Consider the following 25770-nt stretch of genomic DNA (forward strand, 5'->3'; position numbering starts at 1 on the left):
AGGCCGTTCCAGCCGGCGCACCCGCCGGCGCACCGGAGGCCGTTCCAGCCGGCGCACCCGCCGGCGCACCGGAGGCCGTTCCAGCCGGCGTTCCTGCCGGCGCACCGGAGGCCGTTCCAGCGCACCGGAGGCCGTTCCAGCCGGCGTTCCTGCCGGCGCACCGGAGGCCGTTCCAGCCGGCGTTCCACCCGAGACCCTGACCTCCAGCGTTCCACCCGAGACCCTGACCTCCAGCGTTCCACCCGAGACCCTGACCTCCAGCGTTCCACCCGAGACCCTGACCTCCAGCAATCCACCCGAGACCGAGACCCTCAGCGTTCCTCCCGAGACCGAGACCCTCAGTGTTCCTCCTGAGACCCCGACTCCCGAGACCCTCTGCGTTCCTCCAGAGACCCAGACCCCCTACGATCCTCCTGAGACCCCGACCTTCTGTGTTCCCACTGAGACCCCCTGTGCTCCACCAGAGACCCTGCCTCGGGGGGCTCGTCGTCGCCGTCTGTGGGCGGCCCCCGGGACTCCCCGTTGCCACCTCCGGCGCCGCGGACGGCCGCTAGACCACCTCCGGGGTTCCCGCCTCCAGCGCCGCGGGCGACCGCCGGACCGCCTCCGTGGTTCCCGTCTCCAGCGCCACGGACGGCCGCCGGACCGCCTCCGTGGTTCCCGCCTCCAGCGCCGCGGACGACCGCCGGACCACCTCCGTAGTTCCCGCTGCCGCGGACGACCGCCAGACCACCTCAGTGGTTCCCGCCTCCTTTGCCTCCGCCCACCCTGTGGGTAGTTTTTTTTTTTTGTTGTTTATGGACTCTTGGCCCTTCTTGTTTTTCCGCCCACGACTGTGGGTTGTTTTTTTTTGTTCGTTTGGACTCTGGCCCGCCGTCCGGCACCCCTCCACCCACCCTTGTTGGGTTTTTTGGGTTTTTTTTTTTTTTTTTTTCTTGGGCGTCTGGTAGCCGCCCTTGAGGGGGGGGTACTGTCATGATCTGTGTCTTTCTGTGTTTATTTAGAGTTTTCTGTCCCCTTAAGTCTCTTCGTTGTCCTGTCCTCCCCTTGATTGTTCCCAGGTGTGTCTCGTTTCTATGATTACCCCCAGTGTATTTAGTGTCACCTGTGTGTCTGTTCTTTGTCGGGTCCTTGTCGTTACTTGCCGCCCTTGGCGTTTGTCGTGCCGTTCCTGTGTGCCCTGTCTACCTTTCGTCCCTCGTTAACCGTTTGCTACCGGCGTCGAGCCCTGGCTTTAGCTCGGCCGTGCTGCCCGGCTTTGGGACTGTTTTTGGACTGTGTGTTGCCTTATTAAATTCCTTATTCATCATACCTGGGTCTACAGCGTCTGCCTCACCACCATCCACACCACTTTCATGACATTCACAGACCAATCATTTTTCCTTTAATGATTGGTTTGTGTTTTTATTTTTTTAATTATAAAATGCAAGCATATATATTAAGCACTCCTGAAGACCATTTAGGTAACATGACAAATAGAACCATAACAGAACCCAAATGATAATAGTTCTCATTTTTCTGTAAACAAATTGTACAGCCGCATATTTTTACTGAGGGAAAATATTTTATGAAGCTGGAATTAGAATACAAATGCACATTCACAGCATTCAGAGAATCCTTTTCCATCTCGCTGAGAAGTCAATTTGCATATCTTGTGTGGCCTTCAGTCTTCAGCGACTCTAGCAGTTCACAGATTGAACAAGTTTGATCCCCTTCATACTATTCACCTCAGAATTCAACACATTTAAACTGCTGCTCCTTGAAGAAAAGCCACTTGAAATGCCAGAGAATTAGATGAGTTTAACTCAGGCTACAATATGTCTGTTCCCAGTTTATGAATCTTTAAAAGAGGCGACTGTAAATAAGAGAAAACCCAAGCTGCTAGTTGCTCAACCTCATGTGGTTTCTGGCAACAGATGCATGTAGAAGTTGTTGGCAGACGTTTTGGGTCATACAGGCCTACAGAAACGTGGAATGCAGCTGGTGATTTTTGCCAACACGTGTTTATACAGTACGAGAGCAGCAGTCACAATGCAGATCTTCAGAAGAGACTTCCTGTCACATAACTCACATTCCCAGAGGTTAAGTCGTTATATCAGCTGTCGCTATTTGTTGCCTGTACTGAAATGTGTGTGTGGAACCTGCAGGCATTTCTCCTCATCTCTCTCTTCCCATCTTCTTCTTCGTCTTCATCACTCTGGCTGGATGTTTCTGTCCTGATTTCAACAGCCAAGCGTCTGTGCAGTCTCCACAGGGGAGCTACGTAGATTCTTACATAAGTGAGCGGCTGTGCATTTGTCTGTGAGGTGTTTTCAAAACTTGAGCGGAAAACATATGGAAAACCATTTTGGTCACTAATCGCACGTTGTCCTACGCCACCTGGCGTCTGACAAACCGCATTAAAATAGCCATATATGCTTCCCTTAGGGCCACTAGATAGTTAATACGTGGCAACAGATGTTTTCAAAAACGCCGTTTGGACTTAATTAAACACCTGGTTTAACAAGCGCCTGGTGATGTATAATTTGTAATTCCATCCTCTAATTATGACGGCCAGAAGGTGTAAACAGCTCTCATCCAATCAGTAAAAAGTGAAGTTAAATCTTCCAGACCAGGGGAAAACCATATGTCCATTACATGCATACATTGTATGTCAATGTATGTAATTGACATACATTTATGAGGTCAATTATAGTTAAAGATGTATTAGGAATTCACTTCCTCGCAAGCGTACGTACAGTCAAAACACTGAGAATTTGAGTGAGAGCACACGGGTATCATGTATGCCTCAGGTGGATACAAAAGAACCCTTGAGAGTTTTAAATTACTGTTAATTTGTTGCTCCCCAATGTTAAAAAAAGGACTCTGGGGAAAATAAATGTGCATGAAAAATGTAAGGGTGCTACATCTAACTGTAAGTTACATTACTGCACAGAGATCTGGAATCTGGTAGATAAAGGTCATTTTCAGGCAATCAAATTGCAAAGCATGACCTGAGTGTAAGCCAGATGCACATGGCTAAGCAAAGCAATGACAGAGAGTTGTCAACAAGGAATGTTATTACCAGATTAGAGAGTAACAATGAGTTCCTGTGTTAGTTTATAGACAAAAACATAATTTTCTGAATCAAGGGCTAAACATAAAATATGATAAAACTGTAATAAATATTAAGGCCAGGATTTTAACACATCAATTTTAACTAATTAATTATACAGATTGTAACATTTTAAAAATTGTTAATGCAATTAATCAGATTTTTATTTATTTATTTTGCTTTTCAGAATTCCCAAGCTGGAACCTTTATATTCAAATGTTTCCGGTAGGCCCTTAAATCCAATTTATTTTTGGTCCAACATCAGTGTCTGACCGTACAAATGTATTTCTGAAAAAAAATAAACAAATAACATCAAGCAGTCAAAGTTTCAAATTGCATGCTGATACATTAAAACCCTATGAATTAGGTATGGGACAAGTAAATATGTTTGGGAACGTCGTAGACATACAGAAACATGAGCAGCATGTGACCCTGAATAAGTGCGAAACCTCAGGGGAATCAGAGGGCAGACGCTACATATGGGCAATTAAAGCTGAGAAAATTTTTGGAGTCTGAAGACTGGGAGAAGCAGAGCGCGCGCGCGGGGGGGGGGGCTGATAAGGTAGAGTGGCAGCGGGGTGTGGGGGTGGACGGGGTCTGACATGACCTGGGGCACACGTGTTCCCTTTCAAACCATGTCACACTCATTCCTTCTCAAATGCACAGATATGTCTATGCATGAATGCATTCATTCTTTTTACGCCACACACTGGGAATGAAAGGGAAGAAAAAGTGAAGACGGAGGAAGGAAAGAAGATACGGAGGAGCTGAAGATGATGGCCTTGGGACCTAGATTGAGATGATTTCGCTGCAACATATTAAAAAAAAGGAAAAATGCTCCCACAGAAATGAATAAAATTGTACAAGATGATGAGGTGATGAAAATCGAGCTGTTTCTATGTGCAGAACAGGAAAAAATACATCTATCCATACCACCAAAAACTCTTCCTGAGCGTTCTGGATAAACAAAAGCCGGGGTTCAATCCTGTACTCTGGGTGCATTATGAATGTATGCAGTACGGCCTAAATGCAGCCAGACACACACACACACCCCCCACCACTTCCATCACTCACTCCCCCTTCTACAAACCGTGAGGGGGAGGGGCGACACATGTAAACAACAAATACAACCCCAATATGTGAACACTTCGCTCCACTTGCATCAAGCTATTTCAAATCTCAGCCCACGTCTTCTCAATCCTCATGGAAACGCCAGCAAGCCCCCTTCCTACCTGAGCTCTTTGTTACGTTATAAATCCAAACCTGACCACGGGATGTCGGCAGGGCATGAGATATGCACATCTCTTCTCTGCATATAAATTACGGTGCTTATTTAAATACTTCTCATGTCAGCTCCTCATTAAACCCCAACCCTGCAATGCCTCTCCAGGTTTCCATCACAAAGGCGTCTTTGTACCTGCTTTTTTTTTTTTTTTTTAAATACCCCAAGACAATGTGTATGGCTAGCCATGACTGAGAAGGCCAGACCCACATGGTGACTGTCAGGCTCTGATAGTTTTAATGAATCTTTCAGAGAATAACAGGGCAAATTATTATTATTTTAAAGCAGGCAGCCCGGTTGACTGCTTCAAACCAAAGTTGAGAAGATCACTCCTCATATATTTTGCGAAAATACATCACGCGTGGTTTGTAATGCACAGTGTTTTCCCCCTTTTTCTTAGAAATCACATGTGGGTCCAATTCACGTGAAAAGCAGATGGATCTCCCTCCCTCAGACCCCCTTATGACTCTCCTTTTTTTACCCAGTACCTTTCTCCTGACAGATGGACCCAGGAAAAATACTGGGACACTCTTAATCTGCTGCTCTGCATACACAAAAGCTATAAACTGTCAACATCCTAATCTGCTTTGACGGAATACAAGCATTGTCTTTTACCCTGGCAAGTGCAGGGATTACAGTATTTTGTGTTATAGAAAAATAAATAAATAAAAACACAGAAAGTGTGCATCAAGAGAAGGGATACATTATTGAATGATGTTGCAACACAGAACGGAATTCAAAATGTAGTGACTTAATTTCAGCTGCAGGATAAATTGATAAACCTAACTGGAACTTTTTATGGACACTGCAAAGAGTCATTACTGTAGGAACTTGCACCCTTCTGGCTATTGATGATTATACTAAAACTACTGAAAACACTCTTTCTATGGAAAATATTTGGCAAAGTTGCCAGAAACTGACCATAAACACCCCAACAACTTTTGGTATATGAGTTTTAATCTGCTACTTTTCTAACTTCCTGGACAGCTAGCTGTACAGCAGCAGTGAAATTAGTGTAGAACTGGAATAACAAGAAATGTAATTTTATTTTTCTCATTAAGTGTACAGAAAAGGCTAAAGTTATCACACCTATGACAGAATTTATTTTGAAGTAGTTTTTAAATCACCCTAGAAGTTTGCTTCTGTCAGGAAATCACACAAACGATAACAAGCTAATAAAAGGAGTATAGATTTGAAAAACAACAACAAAAAAATAGGCATCTTTATTGGCATTACAACAATTAGTGTAATTAACTGATGGCAGGGTTTTCTGTATGTTTCCACTGGTATTTATCTGGCTGGAAGACCTCCGTGCCATCGCCCTAATCTTTAGCTCCCTCCGCTGATTCTCAATTAACTCTATTCGGGAATCTTCTTGACCAAATGTATCCATCAGGAGAAGAGTCGCAATAAATTTCCAAGGCAATAGATGTACCAGGAAACGCAGTGAAGACACGTCATGGTCAAGTGGAGAACAAATACCAATGGCATTACCAAGGACTGGAAATTACTCCAGAAAAGGCAATTCTAATTTATAAATTTCGAATTATAATTCCATATAGTATGTTGAATGTAAAAACAACCCTGCACACCACTAAAAGAACATCATACCAATACTGAAGAAGCGTGGAGGCGCTGGGGGCATCACGCTTGAACATTTGTCATGATGGAAATGATCAACAGTTCCAAAGGCCAGCCAGAGTTGGCATTAAACATTTAGGCTTCTGGCATGAAAATGAAGGAACCTGATCTTTCATCCAGAACGCATTCAAATCAGAAAAAGAATGGCTTCTTTAGTAGAGGAGTAAAGTGGGGACTATGCACAGGAAATACTCTGAAAATGCTACAGTTATAGTTTATCTTATTCATATCTGATTTTTTTTACTTATATCTGATTTTTCCCACATCACAAGCAGGTGGGCGCAGACTTATTTTCCATTTAAGGATGAGCTGAAGTTTGCACCAGTGCAAGTTTTGCATTATTTGCATGACAGTTCCTATGCAAATGTAACTCGTGTGGTTTCTCCAATGCAAAGTTGAGTCCGTGCCGCCTTCATAAAGTGGGGAACTTCCTACCAAGTGCACGATTCCGATCGCATATTGTGCATGCTTTTATATTACTGGGGCTGCACAGCCATGCAAGACGGCAGGAGACCTGAAAACATCTGAAGCCGTTCAAGTGCGCGAGAAGCCTGATCTATATTTATGAGCTGCACAATATAAAGAAATCATCGCCATCCCTCCTTAGTCTGTGACAATGATACTGTGGTCCTGAAACATATAAATAAATACTACTTACGATTTTAATGGATTATGAATGACAGTCGCCATCTTTCGCTCTGCAAGGCTGTAATGTAATATTCCAAATCTCTGTGCAGTTTCGGAACGTCATGAAAAAAAAAAGTAGAAAGAATACAACAGCCAATGCTGTCCTGTCTACTGTGCTCCGTGCCAATACAACCCCAGCATGAAGACATTGGGCGTGGCTTCACAGAAGTATGTCAACAGACCCCACACGGGACTCATCTTGTGAAACAAAGTTGATTAAAATGTATTTAAATTAACCCAAAAACTTAGAACCAATATGAGTAATTAACATTGTGGGCTTTCCTTTATAGCTTTGTTGGATCGTCTAGTCCTTTAATGGTTCTGCCAGACGTAAAGGCATTAACTTATTCCTATTTATTGTATCTTATGTCAGAAAATAAATGAATGAAGCACGGAGGCAGTGGCCTGTGTTTGTTAGAGTCTGGTTTTATTCTTCAACATATTTTAAAAATTTTATGAAGCAATTACTTAGGGAAAGCATGCTGCATTCAAAGACTCTCGGATATCACACATCCTAACGGAAACCTAGATTTTGTCAAATTCTAACTAAAACCTTGTTTCATTATTAAGTGATTCGGAAGAACGTGGTTCAAAACTTAGTGATCATCAGTAGCCCATTCAGCACATTTGAAAAGTTTTTTTTCTCTTACATAAAAATAGATAGATAATAGTCAGACAAACGTCATGATTATTCACAAAAAAGTCGTCATATTAATATAAATTACTATTTTTACGCTCTGGGAAAACATTTGGGGGAAAACAATCAAGCCTTTTTATTTAACTGTAGAGGTCAAAGATGCTGAAATTGAAAAGGCTTATTTTGTTCAATTGGGGAAAAAACTGGCGATTTCCAAATTCACTTCTGAATAAAAGAATAGCAAAATTTCTCTATCTCATTAAATTCGCCACCCTCCAATTTTACTACGGCTTTTATTTACCCTATCTTGTTAACTCTTCAGCCTCCTGACAGGTTAGGTTAAGAATCAAGAATTTCGAGTTACTTTTAAAGGCAGCAAAACGCTTACAGCGAAAATAGCCAATGAATACATGATACGTCAGAAACTCTTTGTTAAAGTTGTCCAATAAATTAACTGGAGGGCGGGGCAACAGTCTAGAACCTGGTGTTGCATTAAATTACTTATTGATCAACGGAAAACACACAAATAACCAGAAAAATGCAGAACGTGTATTTTTATAGAGTATGCTAACAAATGACAACATTAGATGTTTTAATCTAGCAATTTTTAAGAAGGTTACATTAGTGTTCACAATCTTTATGATAAAGCAAACTTTGAACATTAGAGCTCTCCATTCTTTAGTAAACGTATTCCCATTTCCGAGGTACATCAAAGTCCTCACTACGTTTAGCTACGGAGCTCAAGAGATTCAGTTTCGATAATTAACGTTAACATTATTATATTGACATGCTTAGGCATGTTTTCAATTAACTGTATTATTAAAGGTTTTAAAACCTTCGAATGTGCGTTTTATTTGCACGCTTTGAGCTCCTGCGAATAAACTCAAACGGGTCTCGTGAGAACCGAAGCTAACATTGCTAAGCTAACGACTAAACACGTTGCAGTTCATCACCCAGAAGTGAACCACGGGCTGCGTGGAATGATAAATCTGGCTGTAGGAGTCAAGGAACAGAGATGAAGAAGTGGAAATGGCGACAGAATCGTCGAAAGGGTTGGCACAGAGGAAACCGACAGAGACCATCCAGCGACGAACAGTGGTAGCCATGTTAACGAAGCACAACACACAAATAAGACTCAAAAACGCACTTTATTATAACTCTACATATTGTCTCTCAACCTAGAATTGGCTTTAATATCTGCTGTTTATAGGCAGGAGTATAATGATGCTGGGCCGTCTCACAGAGCATCTCAGAAGGAACATGATAACCAATCTGCCTCAGCTTCTTCAACCTCTTCTTCCTCTAAATCCAACAGCGGAGTACCAGGTATCCTAATGATTACACCCTTTTCGGGGGACTTTTGGTGCAACTTGACAATAGAAACTCAAACATTATGAGCAAAATAATAATAGAGGTATATTAGACTGTCATCTTGATGTCCAATATTTTTTGTAATTAGATTCAAAAGGGCAAAATGCATACTTTAAATAGGTTTATTACAAACATAACAATATGCATTAAGTGTTTGCTTCTGTTTATTTTGATGATGATGGATTTCCAGCAAATAAAAACCCTGAATTCAGAAGACTAGACTATTTAGTTTTACAGACTTACTTACTCAAAATACCTGTAAATGTTTCCAAGTAAGCAGGTTGTCAAAAAAAACTTAATTGCTAAAGAAGTTTGCTGTTCAGAGTGCACCATTCAAGCATATTGATGTAAGGTTCAGTGGAAGGAAAAACTGTGTAGTTGTGTTGTGAAGGAGTCGTGTGGCTCTCCATGAAGTCAACCTGTCAATAGAACCACCAATACATTATGTAATTGTATCATCAATTACATAATGTATTGATGATAAATTGGTTTTGATGTTCCAGTTATAGCTAATTGAGGATGCTCAATTATGGATGCTTCAGTTGTTTCTCTGTTCTGTCAGAGCTGCCCGGTTTCTACTTTGACCCTGAGAAGAACCGTTACTTCCGTCTGCTTCCTGGACACAATAACTGCAACCCACTGACCAGAGAACAGCTGCAAGAAAAGGAAAGGGAGAAGCAGAGACATAAGAGACTGGCAGAAGATGAGTGTGCAGTAAGTGTGCTGTGAATGGATAATCTATTTCTTCCAGTCTAATAACGCATGAAGACGTTGCATTTGTAAATTCAGCTGAGCAACGTTAGCAGATTTTTCCTGTTAAGGACTGAGCCTCTGCCATTAAACCTGCATCTGTCTCTTACAGAAGGCCCCAAGAACTGGATTGAACACATCCTTGTTGCTGCACAAAAGGCATCTTGGGCTGTTACCTGAGAACTCCTATTGCAGGTATGCAGATCACTACTGTGTGTGCACTATTCAGGGGGGAACATGGGGTCCACACATTTCAATTCCCACAGCTTTACTGCAATACAGTAAGCGGCACCAGTAAAACTAAATGCAACTTCAGAAATATTTGTTGTAAAAGAGTTTTATTATAGATATATTGGCCACTATTACTGATGCTGGCCAATTTTTGATGTTGGATTCTAAATGACCATTAAAACCAACAAATTGACTTCAACAAGATTTTTAAATTAATCAAAATTCAAATAATGGAGAAGAAATTATTGTTTCCATGGTGGGACAGATTGTTAATGTGGCTTTACTTTAATAACCAGGCTTGTCCATGAGGTAAAAGTCAGCGGAATGATGCGCCACAAGCTGCAGATTCAGAGCACAGACAACAGCAACCCAAACACAGACAACTTCAGGATCATCGTGGTGAGAGCACTTCAAAATTGGAACTACAATATATATCAAATCATAATTGTTACCACAATATCAATGTGTGCATTGTCACAATCACATGAGACTGCTTGGTAAGGTAAGGTAATTTTATTTATGTGGCACATTTTCAGCAACAGGGCAATTCAAAGTGCTTTACATAAATAAGAGGGAAGTACAAGAAACCAAAGGAAAGAGCAAAAGAAGAAAAGAAAACAAAAAAAGTATAACCCCATGTTGCTCGGCTGCAATTTTTATTGGGGTTTTATCATTTCAGGGTTTTTAACTTTCTGCACAGTTAAAACTTGACTTGTCCAGATGGATGGACTTCACTGCTCTTGACGCACAAATTAGATACAGATTCAAGTTGACAAAATGCTTATCCCGACAGGAAGTGGCTGTGGTAGGGGGGATTGTGACGATGGAAAGCAAGAAAAAAAATGAGAAAGTTGAGGTTTGATGACAATCGTTATCAGTGTTGGAGTTTTAAACAAAGGCAACGATTTGTTTTCCTGCTATTGTGTAGTTCAGCTCAAAATTAGTATCAAAAACCCCCTCATTGGTTATCTCTTTTCCTTTCCTCGTCTCTCTCAGGGGGATTCTGTGTGTGAGCGAGTGTTCACCGTCAACGACGTGTCTCACGGTGGCTGCAAGTACGGCATTATGAACTTCAGCAGTGGGAGCCGGGGCTCTTTGTCCGTGGAAATGTGCGATAATCTGTACTTCACCAACCGCAAGGTGGTAGGGCATTCCTAGAAGACATTCATATAAAGAGATCTACCTCGCTGTTCTGTCTGGTTTGCTGCCTTTAAACATTTATCAATGGTTTAGATGTGAATATTGTTCTTAAATGTACCAGTTATATTAAGGAGTCTGTTGTGTGTTTTTCAGGTGAACTCCATCTGCTGGGCCTCGGTTAACTACCCCGACTCTCATGTTTTGTATCCTTCCCCCTCAGCCTTCTGGTTTTATGTCGTCAATATTGTACATTTACAGTAAAAAAAAAAATATTAAGGCATAACAAAATCAAGCACATTGCTTGAAATTGTTTTTGTTCTTTTTGCCACATATTGTATTGTACCTTCACTGATGGGTGACCATTAGGTTGTGTCTGGTGGGAGCGGCTGACACCCCCGGCTGTGTTAGTTTACTCCCCGCGTCGCTCTTCAGCAACTCTAACCCAGGTTTGTCAGCTCCGTTTGTAACATTGACAGTAATGTCGACATCTTTAACCAGATGGTAGTATTTGTTGCGGTTTCTCACGCTTAACCGCAACACATTAGTGTAAACACAGACTGTAATCTCTCTTTTTTTCTGACTTTTTTTCCCCAGATCAACCAGGGATGCTGTGTAGCTTCAAGATATCTACAGCTTGGTCCTGCGCTTGGTGCTTCAACCCACAGTTTGATAAGACCTTCAGCACTGGTTTGTTCTGCAGTCATTATTTTTCCTTTTAATACATCTGATACTGTGATCAGCCGTCTGTATGCATGTGGAAGGTGAACCAATGTCACTTGGTTACAGATTAGCTTTGGCTGTAGATCCCTAAGGATCTACAGCTTATGGTTAGGGTTTAGCTACATGCAAAACATTCCATTGATTGGGGTGCAGAAAAATGTTACAGCTTGCAATAAGTAGGAGACAGACTAGTGAGTCACATTTGTCATAGCACTAGTCAAATTGCACTGGAATTTATTTAGGCTTAGCAAACTAAAGTGGATTTATATGAATGCCAAATAATTTGTCATTTCCCTTTCACGTCACAATTTTACCCTAGTTTGTGTTGAAATCCTTATAAGATACACTAAAGTTTGTTTTTTGTAACTCAACACAATGCGAAGACGATCCGGGATATGAGTACCCATGCGAGCCGCTGTGGCTGTATTAATGCCATTGTCGTGTTTGCAGGCCTGACTCGTCGGGTCATCGTCAAGGATGCAGAGACGGGACGGACGCAGACGTACGGCGTCGGCACCGACGTCTTGGCACAGCATTTTGCTCTCAGGGTGAGATTTTTGTCCTCTGCTCTAATGTAAGAAGAACAAACCGAGGCACTGGAGTTAGATTTCCTCCACATCTCCAGGTTCCGGTCCTGTTTAACGGCTGCCGATCGGGGGAAATTTTCAGCATAGACCTCCGGCAGCGTGGCCGCAGGGATCACAGTTGGAAGGCCAGTCGCTTCCACCATGAGTCAGCCATCACCTCTGTACGAGTCCTGCAGGATGAGAACTATCTGCTGGCGGCAGACATGTTGGGTCAGGTCAGATCAGTTTGTTTCTTAAACTTTCGTTGGCATTTTAGTTCAGCTGATTGCTTTTTGTTTTGTTCTTTTGAAGAAGTGGAATATTGGTTAATAACCAAAGAGCTTTTTGAATTTCCTTATAGATCAAGACGTGGGATGTGCGAGTTAGGAAGCCTGTGCTGGAGTACAAAGGGCATCACAACGAGCATGCCTACCTCCCCATTCATGTCAATGAACATGAAGGCCTTTTGTTAGCAGGTAGGAGAAGATAATATATTCCTGGTTGTTAAATAGCAATAAAGCAAACTAAAACTGTAACTCACCAATTCACATTCACACAGTGGGCCAAGACTGCTACACAAGGCTGTGGAGCCTGAAGGATGGTCACCTGTTGAGGACCATCCCGTCGCCCCATCCAGCGGCCAACGACACGATCCCAAGTGTCGTCTTCTCCTCGAATCTGGGCGGCAGCACGGGGCTCCCCGGACTGCTCATGGCCGTCAAGCATGACCTGTACTACTTCCCATACAACACCGACTACCAGGACGGAGGAGAGCCATCGTTTTAATTCAGACGATGCCATAAAAATGGTCCCTTTAAAAAAATGTCTTGAAGTTGTAGTAATATTGTCCAGGAGACCGAATGTAGTTCTGGATTTAGCGGAGAGTCGAACGCAACCAGAGAACGTCCCGACTGTTGACCGCAGCTGGGTTTGGGTGACGCACTTTACAAGTTTACCGTTAAATATCCAGTGTACACTTAGAGAATTGGTGCTGTGGATGTTTGACTGGATCGTCTCTTGGTGTTAGGAGAAAACAGAGCTACGAGAGCTTAAACATTGTTTATTTTTCTCTTGAAAAGAGGAGCTTACAATAAACTTTTCCATAATTTTGTTACATTACAACCACAGACGTTCCTGTTTTACTGGGATGACTGCCCAACGCATAGTAGCGTATACTTGAAAAAATTGAGGAAGGATGCTTAGTTTTAAAAAATTCTACAAGCGCAAATCTGAAAAGTGTGGCATGGATTCCTATTCACCTCCATTAATAACTTAGAACAACCTTTTAGTTGCAAGTGTTTTGCAAAATGGCTCAAATTCATTCAGATTGGATGGGGAGCGTCAATTTTAAAGTTTTGCCACAAATTCTTAATTGGATTTAGTTTTGGACTTTGACTAGGTCGTCATTTTGACATGATTTGATCTAGATTGTTCTATTGTAGCTCTCTTTGTGTTTTTAGGGGTGTTTTTCCTGCTGGAAAGTCAACCTCCTCTCTAACCAGATTCATCAGAGCATGATGCTGGTGCCTCTGTGTGCTTTTGCTTTTATTTTCCACACAGGACAGAATGTTCTAATTTGGTTTCATCTGACCAGAGCTGGTTCTTATAATAAACTTCAAACTAGTTTTAAGGCCTAATTTGTGGACTCCCGAACTAATCGATGTCCAATATCTACGCAGCTCCTCCAGATTTACCCCATAGATGCTTCCCAGATTAATAGTTTTACTTGGGTAATTAACTTTGAAAAGCTACTCTTTTCAAAGTTTATCCATATTTTAAAATAATTTATCAAACGAAAACAGTGGTGTGAATAAGCAGACTACGCTCCAGCCTCGTCTGAATCGTCTTTCTTTAAAACGTTCTTTAAACCGTAAACCTGGACAAGCAACATGATCTCAGTGGCATTTAAAATCTCAGGGGGAAACATTGTTTTTGTAAATGTGTTTGTGCCTAAATAAAGTGCTGCATCATTCAGCAAGTGCATTTACTAAAGATGTTTCTGCTGATGTGTCTTGTTATTCAGGAGGATAATCCAGTTCCTAAAAGGACAGAAAACATTTTTCACATGTAACATAAACACACATACCCAACAGTTAACAGAAATGACACATAAAAGTGTCTCTTCAGTTTAATACATCCTGAATGAGAAATACATGAACACAAGTCGATGATCGGTTCCATGTGATATCTATATTCAGTGATAAGATCCGACTCGGGTCAAAAAGTGTTCTTTTACCCGAAGACTTTGTGACCAAGCCAGTTTCCGTACAGTCAAGTCTTATAATTCCCAGGTATTCTGCAGAAGAAAAACAAAAAACTGACCCAACACAAAGTTGTTAAATTCGCCGGATCATTCCAGCTGCAAACACTGCTCACTAAAAGCTACTAATATATCTCCCAGTTTGAGGAGCCAGCCTCAAACAGGTCTTTACTTCTACTGTTGTTTCTGTGAACCGGTGACCCAGTAAAAACACTATTGAGTTTTAACCTGTGGGTTTATTTTTGCTTTAACATAAAACAGAATCTTATCTAAAAAATATCCTTGTTACAGTAAACCTTTTCATTGTTTTATATACTATATAGTCCTTATAAAACCTAAACAATTGAAATGGACAGCACAATTAAGGCTGTTGCATTGTTTTGGGTCACTTGAGTGTACACCAGCAATGACTTTAATTACCGTTATTAAGTAGTAATTACTGTTATTTATACATATAGTTATCTATTAGGTAAAGGTAACAATTACTTGCATATTAACTATTAGGTTATTGTACTGTTTGAAATGCATCTTGATGCAACAGAACAACCTGTCAGTCAATCAGGAATAAAAGAGTAACGTTTTCATCATTTCTCTTCATGAAGCAAACAATACTCCTGGAGGAACTAACTTGCAGGCAATTACTAAGTATGGTTCATACTTTGCTCTCCAAATCACCCATACAATTGGCTCCGAACTACACAAAAGGTGCTAAACGTATGAGAATGTCATACTGAAAAGGATTGTCGAAGGGCTACAGAGCCTAAATCTACAGTAAAGGGAGATCTACAGATGGACAACGAAAGTAACCTGAATTCAGCCTCAAGCAGGCATCACTTAGCCTCTTCTCAAAATTCAAGTCACGTCTATTTTTAACTGGTATTCACAGTGTAAACTTTAGGCATACTGACGTCAGTTCGATCAAACAGAAGTGATGTGAGACCAGCAATAAAACATAATTAACAGTCCCATAGTCCTGCAGCCTCGAGAATGGAGCAACATCCCATTACTGAGGTTTTGTCCTCCAGTGTTCCTGGGAGGCTTACATCTTTAACCGTTCCAGCTCTTCCCGTCCTGCTAGAGGTCCCCGGATTTCTGGCTACAGCCGTTGCAGACGCGCACCGGGTGGTCCCAGCCTCGGGACGGCACAGGGCGGCGCTCCTGAGAGCAGTCGTCACACACTCCCTGGCCGCAGGCGCGGCAGTGGTGGATGGACAGACGCGGCGTGAACTCCCTTTGGCACTCGCAGCAGGACTGAATGTCCTGGTCTGGGACCCAGTAGGCAGGGCGAGCAGCGTCCTTTACTAGACCTGGAAGAAAGAAATTCTTAGTGGGTAACAGGATTTCTAACCCTAACCCAAATTTAAGACTTTTTAAGACTTGTGAATGACATTTACGACCTACAGCTCAAACAAAATGTATGAATTTTGCCCTGCCAAATGGCAGTAAATTTGGACTTACTCATAATGTACCTAAAAAAGCTAGCAAGCTAGCAGGAGCATGATAGTAGTGAGTCATATGCTGCGCTCCATCTACCCTGGAAGTTGGAATCTGGAGCTACTTGTGATGCCAAACCCGAGGTAACATCATACTAGATAAGAAGTTGGAATTTCATCATGGCGGCGCCCATACTCATTGTTTGCAGCAGCTCTTACAAGCATCATTTTATGTTTTACTTTCCATAAGCAAACACTACTTTTAATTTGTTCAGTTTATAGTTACAGGGGCTACATGTAACATTGAATTTAGAGACACTCTTACACGAGTCTTGTGAAATAAACATGTCTCCTCCCCTTAACTGTTGATGCGAGGAGCGGCCATATTGAACTTCACTTTAAAAGTCGTGACTTGGGGTAGCCTGAGTTGGTCCCAGTTTCCCAGTGGCCAGTCTGATTTAGGATGGACTTCAGTTGATTTTACTGACTGAGAGGTCAGTAAATTTTCCAGCTCTGAGTACAACTGGAACACAGCAATCAAATGCAATGAAGACATCTGTGTGTGACTCAAACTTTTGCAGGACAAAAAAGTCCCACGAGAAAAAAGAAATAGAATATACGCAATTAAATAGCCCTACCTAGACAAAATTTAAGACCTATGAATATCACATTTAAGCCTTCATTTTAGATGCATGAATTTAATACTTTTTAAGGCTGCCCTGACACCTGATAAGATGCTAATAAAAATATAGTTAAAACATTTACTATATTTTAATGAAATACACGTTTTGGTCTGAAATCTTTGAACAACGTAATGCTCACCTAAAGGTATGTCAATGGCACCAACGACGGCACCCAAAGTGTTTTGAACTGCCTCGCCAACCTTTCTCGCTATCAGGGTGCCTCCCTCTTCCTCCAAGGCAGCATCCAGTAACTCTGAAACAGAAACCATCCAATCAGACACAAGATCCCAATATAACAGTGAACATAAAAGGACTGGGGTGTCTGTTTGCACGATGGATTCCTATGCCTTTGGATACAGATAGACAGTCCTGATCACACGTTTACATGCAATTATTGTTGGCATGATTCCCATATTGACCCTTAAAAACTATTTAGTGCACAAGCTGGAATTTATGCTGGATTTTCAACTATCCACACAAGGCCAATTTTATATTTACAGGCTCAAATGTATACATATATAGCTCAATTCATATCAGGAGCCTAGATTTTTGGGACTGATATCCAGTCAATGCGTAGCGCCAAACAACCAGCTGATAAAGAAAACAATGAGTCAGACCATGACGTCTGTTTTTAAGACATACGGTACATTCATCTCAGACTTTGACCCTGGACAGGTCAAGCCAGGAAAGCAGCTTCAATAAACTCTACCAATTCTGCCAAGAGCCATTAGCTATATGTGACCGTATCCATTCTAAATTAGTATGGATGAGAAAGAATATGCAATAAATTCAAACTTCTACACCCATTTCTCATTTTTTATGATCATTAAAATTGTTTGTCGCACATAATTAAAAGCCCAAATTGAAAGTTTTAATGTTTTTTTACCCGTTGGAATTCCTCGGTTGTGAAAACAAGCATCGCAGACCCGAACCGGCGCGAGCCCCCAGCCCCTCTCCGGGACCGGCCGGGTTTTGGAAGAGCAGGTGTCGCAGAAACCCTCTCCGCAGGCGCGGCAGTGGTGCTTGGTGTCATTGGGCTGAAACTCCTCCCCACATTTGTGACAATTCTTGAATCGGTTAAAAAAGAAATATCAAAAAGATAAGTCTGACATACAGTATATAAGCAAGTCTGTACCATATGGTCAGCATGCATTATTTTATAGCTGCGCACCAAGATAAGGGAATTAGGTTTCCAGTAGGCAGGAGCAATCTGGTCGGTCAACCAGGAAGTGACCGCTTTGGCAGGTTTGACGCTGAGTTCGGAGACGGACTGAGAAATGTATTTGACTCCATCCAACAACCTTTGGGCCGCATTGTTGTTGTCTTTCAAAAAGCCATCAGACTGAACAAAGGGAAAACAAACAAATGTATGATTACGGAAATGACCGCTTCCAAAGAGGCATTAGCTTTTGATATCAATGAACATTTTTTAACAAAGTTTGATTTAATTCACGTTTCCTGCTGATATTTAACGGTTAGCTGAGCTTAGAGCTTACCCCAGGCCAGATGTGCTGGATCTCTGTCCTCACCACTGTTTCCACCGGATCCTGGTTTCCATACCAGTACTGTCTGCTTCTGTAGATTACTCCGCAGTTCGGGCACTCGATTACATATCTGGACAAAGGTGTTGGTGTCATCACAGAAAAGATAGATAAGGAAGCTCCATTTGTATCTAAATAACATACAAAAGAAATTGAGCCATTTCCAAGCATCTTCTGAAGGCTTGTGTAGACTCACCCTGACCAGGCGTAGATGGCCAGGCCAAACCACGGTGAGTCGGATGAGGCCGTTGTCTTGGGAACCACAATCACTTCCTTCCCGCCCTCGTAGCAGGCCTGAGCGAGTCCACACAGAAACTGAGAACCTTAACAAACAGACATCTTATCATAATCTCAGAGGCGTTCTGCTCTGCTTGCACTTGCCTTGCAAGTGTAGATGCGGTTGTCGTACTGCGCAGAGTAGCGGCAACGATGTTTGGCTTCATGGTCGAGTCCCTCTTTTAAGTGATTCATGCTTCTCTTGCAGCCTGACCTGCAAACAAGAAAAAGACAATGTTAATCTTCAATACAACAGATTCTGTTTGAGTCAGAGATTCACTTTTCAGCAGGATGATATAATTTTTTGCAATATCCTGTAAGTCCAGAAATGCTTGGACACTGAATTATTTACAAATATTTAAGGTAGTTTACTACTGACTAATTGGTCACTTGCTTGGCAGTGACCTCCAACATGGGGAGGCGTCATTAACAGTAAATTTCATGGTTTTTTGTTTTTGTTTTTTGTCATTAATGATCTTGTAAAAACATACATACCCACAGCTGAGGCAGATGCTGGAGCAGGTGAAATACTCATCTGGGAAAAAGGAGTTACTGGTCATTCGTTCATCTGGGATCTCCCCACAGAAACGCTCACTCAAGGCCTGATCAACAGAAGCAGGTTAGGAAGCACAGCAGCGGAAATGTGCAGGCGCCGTGATTAAGACAAGCATCAACACCTGCAGAGCCTCGAAGATGACGCTTGCAGAACGCGGCGATCGGGTGTTGTTGTTATCCAACTGCTGCTCCAGGCTGCGCAGCAATCCGCTGAAGTCTGTGGGAGGGTTGTAGGTGCGAGTCCCGCGGTACTGGATGGAGCTGAAAGCCTCAGGGAAAAGCCCCAGTTTCCTGAATCGTTCCTGGAGCAGACGCTCGGCCGACTCAGACAGTTTGTCTAAATGTAGAGAACATGGACAGAGAGGAGGGAGAAGAATGAGTCACATTGAGGAGTTCCTGTCCTTTTGGACTAATACAGGGTTACTGCAGGTTTCACCAACTCAAATGTAAGACTTTTAAGGCCACTATGAATGGACTTTAAGACAATTTAAGATACATGTCTTAAATTCCATTCAGATAAACATGTTTCCATCACATCTCACTGCTGTTGATGCGAGGAGCAGCCATATTGAAACGCAAGTCGTAACTTGAGGTAGTCAGAGTTGCTCCCAGTTTCTCCGACATGGGGAGGCGGTGCAACTGATTTTACTGACTGGGAGGTCAGTACATTTCTTCAATTCCAAGTACAATGAAGATGTTTGTGTGTGACTCAAATTTTTCCTGACAGAAAAGTCCCGTTAAAAAAAATAGATACAATATACGTGATTGAAATGTAAGACCTCTGAACAACATATTTAAGGCCAACTTACTTTTTTTAAAAGTATTTAAGATATTTCAAGGCCTTAATTTTAGACATATAAAGTTAAGACTTTTTACACTTGACCTGACGCAATGTAATAAATTTGATTCTAATCTAATCTGGCAGGCTAGATACCTGATCCCAGAAGCTTGGTGTGGACGGTCTCATGGAAAATAATCACGGCTGGACCCAGCGTTGACAGCGGAACGTCCAGACCGCAGCGGGCCGTTGTTGCCTTCAGCTCTTTTGTAAAGTGTTTCAGGTAGGCGTCTGACGCGTCTCCGAGGAACTTAAAGAGATCGTCGTGGAGACGGTCCGCATGTGTTCGGTAGATAACCACGTCAGAAACAGCCAGGACCTTCAGAAGAAGACGCGTTCGCTGACCTTGGTTAGCTCCTGATGAGTGGAAAAAAAAAATTGGTTAGCAAAGGCCAGGTGACAGCGGTGGTAAGCAAATAACTAGGCAATTAAATAATTTGTCCCATACCGGCCCCAAGCAAACCCTCTGTGTCAATGACTACAACTCTATGGATAGGGTCCAAAGCTGCCCAAACACCCACGGTGCAAGACTCTTGTGTGGGGGAGGTCTTAAACACTTCTCTTCCAAGAAAGAAGGTGTGGTTCAGGGTGTAAGATTTGCCCTCCCCGGTGTTGCCAAAGATGGAGACCACCTTGAGGAGCTCATCAGTGGTGCAGCCAAGTCTGCTGACAAAGTCCTCCTCATTCTTCACCTGAGAATCCACATTAGATCATATCAATTATTATATCATGTAGGACCCTATTAATCATGATGACTCGATTATTAAAATAATTGTCAACAAATTTAGTAATCGATTAATCAATAACTGGAGTATAAAGACTCAAAAAAGGTAACTTTCTGAAAGTAGTCATTAAGCCAAAGCCATACGAACAATATATATTTTTTGCATTTAAGTCCTAAGTCCCCATAATGCATTTTGCATTCCTTGAGTGGCATAGTTTTAGCTTTACCCGGTTCTAATTCGATATTGCATTTTAAGCAATAAAATGTTTTTTTATTTTCTCATTTAAAATGGGAATTTAATTGTTTATTTGCATCTTTTAGCAGGAGATCATACAATTGTATAAAAAGGGCTTGTGTGATTAAAGAAAACTTCTCAAGAATGTGCCAATTTTTCTATCCGATCAGAATAATCGATTACTAAAATGATCATTAGTTGAAGCCGTTATATCGTGTAAAAATAAAGAGCTGCTGTTGAAAAAAAAAATCTATTTTCATGGCTGTTACCTGCATTTCCTCCCTCTCATCAACCAGCAGGAAGCTGCACACCTTCTCCAGCTTCGACTTGAGGATCTCCATCTCCGACTCCCCATCGGTCACGCTGCTCTCGTGAGGCGCCTTGGCGGGGGGATAAGGCGTCAGAGGGTGCTTCCGCTTGTTGACTCCGCCATGAGTGCGTTTCTGGCAGTCCAAACACAGGTTGATCTTACAGCCCTGGCAGCGCACCACCGCTCTGAGTCTGCCGGCGCAGCTGTTGTCACCTTTACAGGCGTCGCAGAAGGGAACGTGACCCGCCGTGATCCGAACCCGGTCGTGATTCCTCATGCGCTCCTGGCGGTGGAGCTCCAGTTCACAGCGGGTGCATTGCAAGCTGCCGCATTCATCGCATTCGAACGCAGCCTCGTCTGACCCTCCACAGGCGTAGCTCTCCTGGCAAACCAGCACTGTGTTCATTCCTTTATCCACCGCCGGACTTTGGCCACTCATGGTAAACCTGAAAGGTTGATTCCCCTTAATAAACAGGAGAATTAATGTACTTATTAATATTTTAAAAACTCAGCCCTTTAAAGAGAAGCAGCAAGATTATTCATACATTATTGAAGTGAAAAGAAATTATACATGGTTTTCCTTTTTTTTTTTAACCACTAGACAATCTGAAAAGTGTGGATTCCATTTGTTTTCATCTCTTTAATTCTGATACCAAATCAAATGCAATGTAACCAACTTCTTTCAAATTTAGTCGAAGGTGTTGCAATATAATATATAGTATGCAATATAAAAACAAATGTTTTGGAGGAGCAAGCAGTAACAGTCCTGCTAACAAGCAGGATCATGACGATCTACAGAGATCCACAGTTCAGGTGGGAGAATCTGCTGACAGGACATTATTGGTTATGCATTCCAGACATCTGCTCTTTATGACAGAACCGTATTTGAAGAAAAATCATGAGACGTCTTTTTTACAAGTTTATCACAAGCCATGTAGGAGACACAGCAAACATGTGGAGGAGGGGTTCTAATCAGATGACACCAATATTAAGCTTTTGGGGCAAACTCCATATGTGGCAGAAAAAAGTGCTGCAAATTCATCTAAGCACACAACACTGAAATATGGTGATGGTAGCATAAGACTATTTTCTAATGGGAACAGGAATTTGGTTAGAGTTGATGGGAAGATGGGTGGAGCTAAGCTGATGTTTACCGATGTTCTTTGTTGATCTGAATGGAAAGCTAATAATTGTATTTAGAGGAATCTATGACGCATCTATGACGTGCCAATTAATATTTATATCTCAAAAAGTCTTAAAAATAACAAGGTCATTTTTGAAATTATTCTTGTTATTATTCATAAACATAACTCAGTCTCAGGTACAACAGTGGTAGGAGACACTTTCCAAGCCTATTAAATATAATTTTTCATGATGACATAAAAATCTGTTAGGTAACATTAAGAAACGCGGCAGCTCACCAGATGGTGCTAAGTTTCAAGTCAGGGTCCTCAATAATGAACAGCCGTAAGCTAACAGCAGCTACTACACAAAGAGACAACTCACTTCTGAGGAGACAAAAAAACCTAATTTAAGTCAATTTATCCAGCAGTTCTCACCCACTCGTAGGCCGGTTCTCAGGTTGAAGACTCGGTCTAAAACTGGACCTGTCTGCCGTCCAGGACCATCTTGCCTACTGCCACATATAGCTGCTCCGTCGGCAAAGCTAAGCTATGCCGTATCAGCAGTCACTGGTTAGATGTTGTTGCAGCTGATCGGCTTGTTTTTACACAAGGGTCAAGAGTCAGAGTAACGCAGTGCATCACGGGAAATATAGTTTGTTTATTTTGTGTGTTATGACCCAATTCACTTCGAAGGAACAATCAGCATGATTGTAATTTATCGTAAAATCAAAACAATTTAGCCCCTGCTTAAACTCTACTAACAGTTGCAAAAAGCGAATTAAAAACTTTCTGACGCGGCAGCTTGAACATTTTATACTACCCAAAATGCTTTGCGCCTCACAGCTGCTGTACGGTTCGTTTGTATTAAACATCGGCGTACACCGAATAACGCAGCGGCGGGACGTGAAAATAAAATAGCTGTTCGTGAGTAGGGAAATTCACAGTAGAACAGCAGCAGAGTGATAAATACACGAAATTACACACAATTTAAAGTATATACAGTGGTCCAACAGTTTCAGTAATGTATCCTAATTGTTCAAAGTAAAATACATTAAAATATAACAGATACACCGAGAAATTTATAATCTCTTGTTATAGTAATCACTGATTACTGGTGTTGAAAGTAGCGTTTAATACTGTACATAAAAACAATTGATCACAATAAGTTCCACGTACAAATTTGTTTGTTTCAGAAAATTTAGGGGAACTTGCCACTCACATTATGGCGGACGTCTAGCTTATCCTTTTTACTTGCAACGAAGCCAATGCTGTTTTGACTAAACCCATGGTCAATATCACGTGATGAAGGTAAATTTATCCATCCATCCATCCATCCATTTTCTGTTCACCCTCGTCCCTAATGGGGTCGGGAGGGTTGCCGGTGCCTATCTCCAGCTACGTTCCGGGCGAGAGGCGGGGTACACCCTGGACAGGTCGCCAGTCTGTCGCAGGGCAAGGTAAATTTATATTGTGCTAATTAATGTTGTTAAAAATGAAATTGTGGTTCCTTGATAAAGCACATTAAAAGGGCCTTTTAGTTAAAGCTGCAATTCTGGACGCGCTGGTGTACAAAACATCGCACCCAAAATTAAGATTGATTTGAGCATCAACATCTCCGCACAAATCTCTGACTTAGTTATTTTATATATTAAATTGCGGAGTTTTATTTTTATTTTTTCCTCTTATGTTTCGATGGGAGCCAGCGTTATCCTTCAACGGGCGTTTTCCTCATCGTTAAGTTTTACTACCTTTTGTTAGCGTAGCCTGCTGTTAACCTTGGCTCCAAGCGTATACCAGACGTTAGCTTGCTGCTAACTTTAGCTCTGATAAATCACTCAATGCTCGCCTTTCTTCGTCTATCACTCTGTATTAGTTTCATCCGCAATGGAGGACGAAGCCTTCTCTAATATAAGCGGCAAAGCGATATCCCTGGATTGTCAGACTCACTCCAGCTTTTGCAGGGAGTTCACTGTTAGCTCCCCCAAGATGTCCATCGGTAAAGTGATGGCGTACACTTGTTCTGTGTGGCTCTTAGCTTATGCTGTGTTCTTCTTCACAGAGGTAAGACGGTGTGTTTCAATTATCACTTAATATTGACCAGATCACAATCACAAGGCTTTTTTATTTTAAACCAAATGAGAGATCTTTACTTCACAAGGATGCGCTAAATATTTAGTTAATCGGTATACAGTTTAAAATGTCATAAATATGACCACATATACACGGTTTCCCCCAGAAATCTTGGGAAGTCGACAGTCATTCATCCAGCGGCCGTGTTTTTGAGTTAAAAAATGTTTAAAGTTGACAGGAAATTTGAAAATATCACTTATATTATGTGTTATTGGAAGAAATGAAGATTAATATCTGAACACCAATTATAAAGTCTTAAAAAATGCAAACGTTTTAAAAAATCCTAAGTAAATAAGCAATGCTAAGCCTAGTGGGGACACAAGTAAAGCCTGGTGGCCCGCCAGGCTTATAATAAGTTGTATTGTTGTTACTTTACTGCCTTCATGAACCTCACTGTCTCTCTCTCCTGCAGAACACCGCAGTTCTCTCCAGTGCTATTCTCATCACCCTCACTGGCATGATGCTTCACATCCACTTTGTGAAGGTGGACCACGAGTCTCTTCTTGTCATTGGCTCCCTGGGCATCCAGGTGTCCTCCAGCTACGCGTCAGGTCGCGAGGTCACCACTTTCATCGAGATGAGCAGGATCAAAGACATTGTCATCAATGAAGCTGTATACCTGGTGAGTGGGTGCATGCTCCAAAACAGGAAAAATAGTCTTTTGTATGTCTACAGGAACTCTTTTTAATGGTTATTTGCACTTATATTTCAGAATCAGATCATCTACTACCTGTGTGTGCTGTTAAAAGAGCCTTCAGAACCCAACGTAGTCTCAAGTGTTGTCCCATTGTTTCAGGTGAACTCGAAGTCTGTTAAGGCAGATATCACATTTAGCAGGACTAACAGGAACAACGTCATGATGACTGTCTCGTCTTTATCTTTCAGAGTTCCAAGCCGAGGCTCAACTGTTTAGCGAAGGTTTACGAGAGCTGTCAAGAGATTCTGTCCAAGTGCCAATGACCCATAATTTGCATAGCATCACAACATTGTTCATGGGCCTTGTTTGTTTATTTTAAATTTCTTTTTAACGGATGAGCGCAGAGAATACTTTCTTTACCCAGAATATCTTAAATATTTGCAGGATTTATTTCCTTTATGAATACATACATGAAATCAGACAGATTTACTTTATCCATAAGCAGTAGTTTAAATGTGTTACTTTGTTATAAAGGTAGTTTAATACTTGCTTTCAAAGGAAAACATTCCATTTCTTTCTAGATGTTAACTTATATAGTGTAATGTATATATATGTAGATATATCTATATATATATTGTACACAATTTGTCTTAGTTAATAAATTTTAAAACAAACTTCAGTTCACTTGCGTGCTTCTTTTTCTAGAGCAATAGTTTCATTCGACAGTAGGGGGCACCAATGCTTTATAAAATTGCCAAATAGGTTTCGAAATATCTTCCAATACTTGCTTTGAATGTAAATGCAACTTATTTTAGTTTAGATGTAGAGTTTAAGAGAGGTTTACAAGCTATTTACATTTTTATTTTAAAATGCCATGTTTAAAATAAAGTATACCCTTCTGCTGA

General features: G+C 41.6%; 4 protein-coding genes across 11 annotated transcripts in view; 2 read left to right on the forward strand and 2 right to left on the reverse strand.

The window, feature by feature from the left end:
• Nucleotides 1-6838, reverse strand: part of dpf3 (double PHD fingers 3) — a 25867-nt gene extending 19029 nt beyond the window's left edge. Inside the window, exon 1 of one of the 2 annotated variants that reach the window (XM_028039608.1) lies at nucleotides 6676-6838. In XM_028039608.1, the coding sequence (XP_027895409.1) occupies nucleotides 6676-6707 (32 nt within the window). In that variant the 5' untranslated portion in view covers nucleotides 6708-6838. The remainder of the gene's footprint in view (nucleotides 1-6675) is intronic. The other variant, XM_028039609.1, reaches the window with a different exon arrangement.
• A 1020-nt stretch (nucleotides 6839-7858) lies between these two features.
• wdr21 (WD repeat domain 21) lies at nucleotides 7859-14111 on the forward strand. 3 transcript variants are annotated; one of them, XM_028039607.1, is made up of 13 exons: nucleotides 7859-8436; nucleotides 8552-8667; nucleotides 9275-9426; nucleotides 9575-9657; nucleotides 9990-10092; nucleotides 10690-10836; nucleotides 10987-11036; nucleotides 11200-11279; nucleotides 11428-11520; nucleotides 12004-12101; nucleotides 12179-12355; nucleotides 12481-12595; nucleotides 12679-14111. In XM_028039607.1, exons 1-13 carry the CDS (start codon nucleotides 8357-8359, stop codon nucleotides 12903-12905), a joined length of 1521 nt encoding a protein of 506 aa, XP_027895408.1. In that variant the 5' UTR covers nucleotides 7859-8356; the 3' UTR covers nucleotides 12906-14111. The 3 variants fall into 3 exon arrangements, with proteins under 3 accessions (XP_027895408.1, XP_027895406.1, XP_027895407.1); XM_028039605.1 differs by having other exon boundaries at nucleotides 7860-8439; XM_028039606.1 differs by having other exon boundaries at nucleotides 7860-8439; nucleotides 10690-10833.
• A 101-nt stretch (nucleotides 14112-14212) lies between these two features.
• zfyve1 (zinc finger, FYVE domain containing 1) lies at nucleotides 14213-22719 on the reverse strand. 5 transcript variants are annotated; one of them, XM_028039603.1, is made up of 13 exons: nucleotides 22538-22719; nucleotides 20934-21437; nucleotides 20154-20397; nucleotides 19802-20062; nucleotides 18990-19204; nucleotides 18808-18914; nucleotides 18418-18526; nucleotides 18233-18330; nucleotides 17992-18109; nucleotides 17667-17837; nucleotides 17382-17562; nucleotides 16635-16748; nucleotides 14213-15686 (listed from the first exon to the last, which is right to left on the reverse strand). In XM_028039603.1, exons 2-13 carry the CDS (start codon nucleotides 21411-21413, stop codon nucleotides 15454-15456), a joined length of 2331 nt encoding a protein of 776 aa, XP_027895404.1. In that variant the 5' UTR covers nucleotides 21414-21437; nucleotides 22538-22719; the 3' UTR covers nucleotides 14213-15453. The 5 variants fall into 5 exon arrangements, with proteins under 5 accessions (XP_027895404.1, XP_027895403.1, XP_027895401.1 ...); XM_028039602.1 differs by having other exon boundaries at nucleotides 20934-21420; nucleotides 22534-22719; XM_028039600.1 differs by having other exon boundaries at nucleotides 22534-22719.
• A 933-nt stretch (nucleotides 22720-23652) lies between these two features.
• pigh (phosphatidylinositol glycan anchor biosynthesis, class H) lies at nucleotides 23653-25770 on the forward strand. The gene is made up of 4 exons (XM_028039611.1): nucleotides 23653-24159; nucleotides 24641-24850; nucleotides 24941-25024; nucleotides 25114-25770. Exons 1-4 carry the CDS (start codon nucleotides 23983-23985, stop codon nucleotides 25186-25188), a joined length of 546 nt encoding a protein of 181 aa, XP_027895412.1. The 5' UTR covers nucleotides 23653-23982; the 3' UTR covers nucleotides 25189-25770.

The sequence above is a fragment of the Xiphophorus couchianus genome, chromosome 15, assembly GCF_001444195.1.
Source record: "Xiphophorus couchianus chromosome 15, X_couchianus-1.0, whole genome shotgun sequence".
NCBI classification, from domain to species: Eukaryota; Metazoa; Chordata; class Actinopteri; order Cyprinodontiformes; family Poeciliidae; genus Xiphophorus; species Xiphophorus couchianus.

Excerpts from the sequence above, each read along its gene's own strand:
- wdr21 (XM_028039605.1), top strand. The coding sequence starts at position 8,357 with ATGAAGAAGTGGAAATGGCGACAGAATCGTCGAAAGGGTTGGCACAGA. Across the intron at positions 8,440-8,551 it reads CCATCCAGCGACGAACAGTG|GCAGGAGTATAATGATGCTG; the intron begins GTAGCCATGTTA and ends TGCTGTTTATAG. Across the intron at positions 9,658-9,989 it reads CCTGAGAACTCCTATTGCAG|GCTTGTCCATGAGGTAAAAG; the intron begins GTATGCAGATCA and ends TTTAATAACCAG.
- zfyve1 (XM_028039603.1), bottom strand. The coding sequence starts at position 21,413 with ATGAGTGGCCAAAGTCCGGCGGTGGATAAAGGAATGAACACAGTGCTG. Across the intron at positions 17,563-17,666 it reads AACCTAATTCCCTTATCTTG|AATTGTCACAAATGTGGGGA; the intron begins GTGCGCAGCTAT and ends AACCGATTCAAG. Across the intron at positions 16,749-17,381 it reads CAACCGAGGAATTCCAACGG|AGTTACTGGATGCTGCCTTG; the intron begins GTAAAAAAACAT and ends TTTCTGTTTCAG.
- pigh (XM_028039611.1), top strand. The coding sequence starts at position 23,983 with ATGGAGGACGAAGCCTTCTCTAATATAAGCGGCAAAGCGATATCCCTG. Across the intron at positions 24,160-24,640 it reads CTGTGTTCTTCTTCACAGAG|AACACCGCAGTTCTCTCCAG; the intron begins GTAAGACGGTGT and ends TCTCTCCTGCAG. Across the intron at positions 25,025-25,113 it reads GTGTTGTCCCATTGTTTCAG|AGTTCCAAGCCGAGGCTCAA; the intron begins GTGAACTCGAAG and ends TTTATCTTTCAG.